The 9,103-nt window shown below is 43.6% G+C and overlaps 1 protein-coding gene across 3 annotated transcripts in view; it reads right to left on the bottom strand.

Moving 5' to 3' along the window:
- Nucleotides 1-8,838, bottom strand: part of cicb (capicua transcriptional repressor b) — a 38,885-nt gene extending 30,047 nt beyond the window's left edge. For 2 of the 3 annotated variants that reach the window (XM_080039370.1, XM_080039372.1), the window contains exons 1-2: nt 8,683-8,838; nt 1-2,234 (exon numbers count right to left, since the gene is read on the bottom strand). The exon at nt 1-2,234 is cut by the window's left edge and continues 1,618 nt beyond it. In XM_080039370.1, coding sequence (XP_079895496.1) covers nt 1-2,112 — 2,112 coding nt within the window. In that variant the 5' untranslated portion in view covers nt 2,113-2,234; nt 8,683-8,838. Of the gene's footprint in view, nt 2,235-6,747; nt 6,790-8,682 lie in introns of those variants that run through there. The other variant, XM_080039371.1, reaches the window with a different exon arrangement.
- Nucleotides 8,839-9,103: the final 265 nt, after the last annotated feature.

Below are 9,103 nucleotides of genomic sequence, written 5' to 3'. Positions count from 1 at the left end.
TGGCGGCTGGGGACTAGCTAGGGTGGATGGGTGTGGGGGTCCCAGACCACCTCGCACTAGAGAGAGGTTGGGGGAGGAGGGAGGGTAGCCACTGGATTTGGAGATGATGTTTCTGTGCTGAGTGGTCACATCATTTGGCTTGCTGCCCACAGTAAGGCCCAGGTTAAATCGAGATACCTCAACATCTTCTTCCAGAGTGTTTGGCTGTTTCTGTCTCTCTCCGACTGAGTAATTATCTCCACAGCCATGAACTGTGCTGCCAGCTGCACCAGAATGGGGTGGTGGGTGTGCATTTCCGTAGGGACGCCCTCCATGGCCCAACCTTGCTCCCCCTCCTAGCACTCCCATTCCAATACTCAACTGGCACACTTCCCTCTCTACCTCCATCTCCTCCCTCCGCTCTCTCTCTTCCCTTTCCCTGTCCCGCTCTCTCTCCTTGGCCCTTCCACCATCCAATTGTGGGACCTCCCAAGGACGTGTGAGCAGTCTCAGACTTAGACGGGACACCCACACGGCCTGAGAGTTAGCTTTCCTTTTGTCTTTCTCTGCCACCATCCCTCCATTGTTCAGAGTCTCTCCGTATTCATCTAGAAGCACCTGGTAAGGAAATGAGACACCGGGGTGGGGGTCCACCTGGGTGATAATCCCCTCTCTGTACAGAAGAGGACCCCCGTCCTCTCCAGCAAAGGGCACACACACTCGGGTTCCAACAGACACAGGTGCCATGCCGGGTGGGGGGGCATCCAAAATGAACTCCACAGTACTTTCCTCCCCTGATGACGAAGTCATAACGGTTTCACTATGGAAGGGGAAATGAAGAAGGGTCTCCTCTCCTTGGAGCTGGACTTCAACAGTACCTCCACTCACCTTACGCACCACCCCTGGTCTGAACACAGGCGATAAAAGACATGAATCCGCTGATGCCCCAACCCCTCTTTCCATGGTCCTTTTTATTTGGCGAGCCAGAACTCTCTGGTTTTTCATGCCTTTGGCCAGAGCTTCAGCTAGCCCCTCTGTAAGACTGGCCTCTTTAGGGTGTGAGTTATGCAGGGGTGCAGGGGTGTGGGAACTCTTTTGTTGCAGGCTTGGTCCTGTTGCCTCGATCACGTCCAGGTCAGCTGAGTGCTCACTAGCTGTATCGGTGGACGAGGAGCGTACTGAGTTAGGGGCCCCCTCTGACTCATTTTCTCCAGCGTTGGAATCTTTTTCCTGGGAATCTGCTGTCCCGAGGGCCGTATCCTCTGTGTGAAGAAAATGGTTGGCTGCTGTGGCTTTACTATCCACGGTTAGCACTGATGGCTGATTACCTGAGCAACTATTACTTCTACTTTTACTTCTATTGATAAAAGTACTATGGCTCCCCCCACTACTGTTAGACAGTGTGCTAATACTACATGTAGTGTTACTGTTATTACTACCATTGATGCTAACATGAATGTCTTTATTAATGCTATTACTAATATTGTTTCCACTCTTGAAATTATTATTGGGCGTATTCACACAATCACTGATCCTGCTTGTAATACTGCAGTAACTGTTACTAATGAGTGCAGGGCTGGAGGTAGTCATGCAAGTCAGGGCACTTGCATTGTTAGCAAAGTGCTCATATGTGTATTTTTTCTTGGGTATGCGAGCCTTAAATGTGGCTGTTTTCCTACTAGAGACTGAGCCTAGGCTGGGGCTGTGATTAGTGGCCAGAGGGGGCGTGGCTGTGGAGAGTGGCGCTGGGGCAGAGGTAAGGAATGCTACAGAATCACTGGACATAGCACTGTTTCCATTGGTCCCCACTAATTTCTCCTTTTCCGTCTTCTCTTCTGCCTTCTTTCCATCCTTCTCAACGGACTCCACAGGTTTCCTAAGCTCTGTAGACTCCTCGCTCCGGGGGGTATTGCTGTGTGTGAGTGGTTCTTCGTTAGAGTTGGCAGCGGTGGGCGGGGTTTGTTTGCGTGTGGAGGGAGTGTTTGGAGTATGTTGTGTGGTTTTGGCTAATGTTTCCCTCTTGACTCTTTTGGGGTCAATCTCTTGGAGGGGCTGAGTGCCCGCTTTCCTTCTCCCCCCTCTGCCTGTCGTTAACAGAGGAGAACGCCCCCTGTGCTTTTTTAATGGTCTCATCCTTTCTTCACTGTTCGCAGATGCTGCTTATTTTGTAGCGCTCCTCTTTATTCACTTCTAAGGCACTCCTTTTTGGTCTTTCTCTGCTTTTTCGTCCTCCCTTCTGTCCTCTGTATCGCAGTCTGGAAAGGAAGAGGGAAACACAAAAAACAGGTGGTCATTTATTATCTTCATAATCAAAAATTGCTGAGAATAAAAATTACGTCATACCTGGAAGTGTGCTACACTGCACTGCTATCACATTAGCTCGATATCTGACGTATGCTCTCATTCACCCTCCTCTCTGCCTGATCCACTCGAGTGTGCATTCAAACATGAGTGTTTGTCAGTCTGATAGTGTTGGTATACTTGAAATATAAAATCCTTATTCCAACATTAGTTATCCATAATAGTAGTTTTCAGTTATCCGTAATCCATAATCAGTACACTAAGCAAATCTAACTTTATACTAAATAATTAATACAAAGTGCATTTTTTAAATAATAATGATTATATTGATGTTTTGAAAGTTATGATGAATTATTGATTTATTTCCCACATAATCCTGGACAAGCATGTCTGGGATTGAGATTTAATTTGGTAAACCTTGTGTGATTATAATTACTTTAGTTTCCTTAACAATAAAAGGCCAGCTAAAAAGAGCCCAAAGGGATGAAAGAAATAATAAACGAAAGAAAGAAAGAAAGAAAGAAAGAAAGAAAGAAAGAAAGAAAGAAAGAAAGAAAGAAAGAAAGAAAGAAAGAAAGAAAGAAAGAAAGAAAGAAAGAAAGAAAGAAAGAAAGAAAGAAAGAAAGAAAGAAAGAAAGAAAGAAAGAAAGAAAGAAAGAAAGAAAGAAAGAAAAGAAATCCAAGGTCACTCACAAAAAAATCATCTCCTATGGTTCTTCGGTTTTGCCTTTAATATCAAAGTCTCTTTAATTTCAATGGTATGCAGAGACATACACGCTTTCTCTATCTAACACACCACACACACACACGCACACACACACACACACACACACACACACACACACACACACACACACACACACACACACACACACACACACACACACACACACACACACACACACACACACACACACACACACACACACACACACTTTCTCACACTATGCTTTATAGACTTGATGCTGCGCGTTCAACGTGAGATCGCAACAACAACACAGCATATATTTTGTCTTCCATCAGTAGGAAAACGGCTGGCAGTGGCCTGGGTGAGGTCACCCTGCAACATGAGAGAGAGAAAGAGAAAGAGGGAGAGGGAGAGAGTGGTAAGAGTATGCGGCTGTTTGGCTGTTTGTTCAAATAGGCTGTTCTTGTGTAGTCATTGGGAATTTCCACAGTCATTCTAGCGCTCGCTGGCCCTCTCTCACTCGTTCTTGATGTCTCGGTCTTTCCCTGTCGTCTTTTGTCATTGTCTCACTGACACACACAAACGCACCCACACACACACACACAAACGCACTTCTACAAAAGGCATACGTGGAATAATCTAAAAATTGTAAAATACGCCCAAAATGAGAGAAATTAAAAAAAGATTGGAACAGGATCAGGGAAACTCTCTGATGCAGGATTACAGGCTAAATACAGTCACACACAAACACTCACACACACACTCGTACAGACGTGTGCATATCAGCTCCCCTCGATTTAACATGCGCAAATTCGTGCATTCCTACAAATACAGACAAGAACAAACTGACAACATGTGTATGGTACACTTCACTTAATCTTTCTGTCCAAGACATTGGAAAAGTTTGTCACACACACATACGTTGACCTTGCTGTTAACAGTTTGATTGCTGTAACAAACAATACACAACATAAACCAGAAACACACCACTTCAACTTCCTGCACTACAGAAAAGCATCTCTTCCTGGCCCCAAATGACTAATAAACCACTAGTCATCACACCAACATCATTATTGACTCCCCATTTTGACCTCTGCCCTCACAGAATACAGTATTTGCTGTTTAAACAGGAAAAGGGGCTTTTATTTTCATTACCGAGTCACAATTTAATCAGACTTGATTATTTTTGTTAAAGATTGTCAATGCACAATAGTAAAATATAAACATATCCATCACTGCCATGGTAATACTTTAAAGAGGATTATAATGTTTAGTGTTTCAGTTTTAATAGCAATTGTGCAGCTTCACATCTAGAGTTGACCTACTGTAATGCAAATGTTATGTCTCCTGAAAATGCAGAGATTTGAAGAACAATGATCTACTGTGATCCGTGCTTTCTTATTTCTTACTACTTTGAAACTTAAGAAGAAGAGCAGCATTTACTCGATATAAATGCCCGGGGATTGTGGATGGAAATGAGATCCAAGTTTAATCTGGTACTAAGCATCTCTTCTCATTGTTTGACTTGAATGTATTTTGTACATGGTACATGGTGATACAAATAAAGATGGAAACATTTTTTAAAGATATCCCTGGTAGGTAGCCTAGTTTGAATTTTAAAGAGTCACATAATAAATGCATCATATCAATCCAACATATTGGGCATATTTTCTGATATTAGTAGGCCATACTGTATTGTATGCACCATTAACAAAAAAATAAATAGCGGAACAAAAAAGTTAAATGGCACATAAAGTTTAATCTATAACCAGTCCAGAAGAAAGAAAATCTGACTGCAGGACCTCCAACCAGTATTAAACCAAGTTCCCCTTCATTAGAGTAAACGCTGAGGCCTGGACTGGGAGTCCTGCTCCCGTAGAGCAACTGTAGTGCAATGGAAACGACAGGAAGGAGTCAGGACCACTTGGCTGACCGACTGGTTGACTGAATGACTCAGGAGGATATGATCATAGCATAGAAAAATGTGTTTGTTCATGCTCATGGACTCAAAAAAAAAATGCTCTACGCTGATAAGCCAATGGCAGGCTTTAGTGTGTATTTATTTTTCTGTAACTTTAAAAGGTACCAGACTCCAAATATGTGCACAACATTAATTAGACATTGACCTTTATCTTCACTGCTTCTGAGTATTTGGTACACTTTTGTAACCAGTCTAAAACTATTTATTTATCAAAATCTTTGTCTCTCAGAATTTAACAGTGGAAAAACAACAGACAATATGTGTATCCCTAAAAAACATGTAGGCAAGCACTCATCTTATCCCCAGAATTTCAATGGAACTTCCAGGCAAATAGTCCAACGCTGCCACCAGAAAAGTTACACTAAATTACAGAGAAAATAATATGAATTTATGCATGAAGCACCTATAATTACAGTGTGCCCATATAATAATCGGCATAGGATTTTAACATTTCACATCGTCCCAATTCTTCCCTCAAAGAGCTCCAGCGTTAAAGGCATGAAAGATTCCCAAAAGCATTACATACACAGTGGGCACTCGACAAACATCCACTCAATTGAAAATAACTGCATAGCTTTAACCATAAAATAGTTAATACGACGCAAAGAGCAAGTCAAAATCAAAATGGCTTGTGTCAGTGTGTTGCTTTTGTGCTGGAGTTGAATGTTTGTTAATTGATGAAAAAATAAAATAAAATAAATAAAATTCTGTTTGCCCAGACACAGCAGAGACAAACTCAGTTTTAATTAAGGTAATTCAAGACGTCTACACCTCGTAGCATCAGAGCGGGTTAAGAGTGAGATATCTGCTGGTCTGCTCTTAAGCTACTGTAAATCCTGAATAGACAGTTTATCGACGGCCAGCCATCGTCTCCATGGTGTTGGACTGGACTCCTTAAACAGCAAACAGATGCTGTTTCACCCAATACACATGCAGGAGCACACAATGGAACCCTACTCCACCGCATAGCAACATCAAACTTTACACACACACTAAACACTCTTCTCGGAATTTACAGTGCAGTCATGCATACACTGTTAAAATTTCCCTCGGACGTGTATGTTGTCTCAGTCACACAGACACATAGACATAGACACAGACACACACACACACACACACACACACACACACACACACACACACACACACACACACACACACACACACACACACACACACACACACACACACACACACACACACACACACACACACACACACACACACACACACACACACACACACACACACACACACACACACACACACACACACACACACACTTATTTGAAAAAAAAACACTTAAAAAATAAATTTAAATCACTTTTATGTTTTGTGTTTTTTGTAATTGAAAATATAAAAGTTCACGCAAAGAGCATCTAACTGGTGATTTCCAAGCAGGTTATACAAGGGAGAATACTTGTATGCGCCAAAAGCTATACACACAGAGCGGTATGTTCTTCGTAAGGAAACCTCATCTCAATGTTAACACAGCAAAAAGAAGAAGTTGTACAGTATTTATTACTACTGGACTATACAACCCCAATAAACCTACACCTTGATGCCAGTTTATGCGGTCATTCGTGAGAAATGTACCCTATGCCCCACGACAGCATAGCACAGCATAAGTGTGTGTGTGTGTGTGTGTTGGCACCGTCTGGCATTTGAGCTGCTCTTATTACACAGCGTATTTGACTGTCTACGTCCGTCTTCAAGTTGTGGTTTCCTTGTACAACTCTGCATTTGCACTATATGTAAGTGTGTGTGTGTGTGTGTGTGTGTGTGTATACGTAGTTACCAGGCACACTGCAGCTCATCCCTCTCCTAAAAGCATTTTATGGGTGTCTGTATGGGTGCAGGGCTGCAGTGACGGGGACAAGGATGGCGAGAGAAGAATGTGCGATGGAAGACGGTGGCACAGTCGTGCTAGTGAAGCCAACTGTGGCCCTTGTACACAGCATGGCAAGGCGGCATTGCCCTTAACTGGGTCACCGGGGAACACGCTCACACATGAAACAGCAGAAAAACAAGATGCTTTCTGTTACACATGTGCACTTTGGTGTATACACTCATGAGTGCGTGGGATGAGATCGTACAGGCAACATAAGGAAACATTTCGTTAAGAGTATTTTAGGTGTAGCAAGAGGGCGATCATTGAGGTGTGTGTGTGTGTATGTGTGTGTGTGTGTGTGTGTGTGTGTGTGTGTGTGTGAGCATGCAAGTGTGTGTGTGACTGCACTTGTTATAGAGAACATCCATTGTGACGTAGTATGAATACTGGCAGCTCTTTAGTGGGTGGCATATCTGACATTAGATATTATATTTTTTTTAAACAGACACATGAGGCCTAGAATTTGTGCATTCTGGCCAATATTGATCATAGAGCTGTAGCATAGATCAGAGGTGACTGTTCCTGTTTGGGACCAAATGGCAGATCTACCAATGCCACATCAATGGTCAACTGCTGTACAAGCCATGCAAAGATGTCTACACAATCAGAGATTTTTGTCTTCTGCGTAAACAAGTGCAACAATGAGGGTATGAAGGAATGCATGGCACAGTGTAACTGTGCAGGAAGGATGAGGACACTTTTGAGTCCAAATGTTAAAAAAAAAAAAACAAGCATTCCTGATACTGAAATGTAAAAATATATTTTGACAAAACTGTTTAAAAAAATGTACTGTTAAATATATGTGAAAGCTGCATCGACACAGATTGCAGTGCAGGAAAGTGGAGTGTCGACGAGGGAAAAGCCGAGAAAACACCGACTGCATCCCCGGCTTCTTTACGCTGATCTCACTCTGCGAGTACTACGAGAGGCGCTACACAATGTCAAAGGAGTATTATGACTCGAGGCAGCCAGCCCGTCTGCTCTGCTGTACGGTGTTCGGTATCAAACACAAACATTCGGTTTCAGGTGACGTTTAATTAACCCAACTACACGGGCCTAATGCTTCCTCATACAATGATGTTTGGCATGCAAATATCCTCCACAACGCCCGGTATGTAGCCTACGCGCCACCACTCCAGAGAAGCTTCCTCAATGGAGCCAGTAAGGTGACACTGTGCCCATAGGTTTTTAGAAAAAGTTGGAAAAAGCAAGAATCTTTCCGTGTTGGTGCTTCGCTCTAGTAGGCAGCTCAGTAACGTTAGTAGTAGTCGTGGTGGTTGTAGTAGTCGTAGTACGCATTTACGGTGGCGGACTACTAGGCTATCCACATAATGACACCGTCAGCCAGACCACAAGGAGACGGGATTTTATACGCTCTTGTTTTTTTAATTCATTTTCTCCCGAGTCCATTTTATAAACACCCAAGTGAACTCGCGTTTCTATTAGTAAACATATGAGCTGCAATGCTGCAAATAGGTTGTTTTTTTCCCCTATACGCTATCGCTGCTCCATGCAAAACTCGGAAAATGGGCACAAGAAATAGTGTTCAACAATATGCACAATATTGTAGTAGTAGGCTATCACCCGAGGAAAGGTAGCGTATTTCTCTGTCGTCCGAGGGACTGCGGTAAAACATTTGAGAAAGTTTTTAGGCTGTTACACCCCCACCCCTCCCCTCTTTCACGGCTCGCGAGGGGTGTCACTCCGTTTCTCCGGACGGTATCGGAACAAACGAGCAACCGTTGGCCGTTGACTCTCGTCTCGTGCTTACTCGCTGCCCATGATAATGGAAAATTCATGTCAGTTGCTTCACCGCCTCCTGCTAACTTAGTTAAAACTCACCCAAACAGAGCTTTCCCCCTCGCAGGAGAATGATTTATGGTTTTATTTTGCTGATGAGGAGGCTCGCGCAACTCCTGGTAACATCCCTTGGCTGTCGGTTTTGACGACTGTGCGGTCCGGACTCACACTTTACTTTTCCTCTGCAAAACATGTCTTTCCCTCACAGAAACTCAAACAGAGATATACAAAACTATCGCTCTTCTTTTCCACTACAGTCACAAAATGGTGAATGAACCAGTAACAGCTGGGAGAGCCGACCAATCGGAGGTCGCTGACAGGTACAGTAGCCAATCAGCGTCGGCGCCACAGACCAGAGGGCGTGGCAGCCTGTCAAAGTCTAGTTGACAGACGGGGGGAACCTGCCAATGGCGGCGGGGATGCTGAGCCAGACCGGTGTCCTGTCCCAAACTTTACAGTATCC

Source organism: Ammodytes marinus, assembly GCF_949987685.1.
Source record: "Ammodytes marinus genome assembly, chromosome: 13".
Lineage (NCBI taxonomy): Eukaryota > Metazoa > Chordata > Actinopteri > Uranoscopiformes > Ammodytidae > Ammodytes > Ammodytes marinus.
The sequence above is the reverse complement of the archived record's forward strand: the minus strand, read 5'-3'. Positions and strand labels throughout refer to the sequence as shown.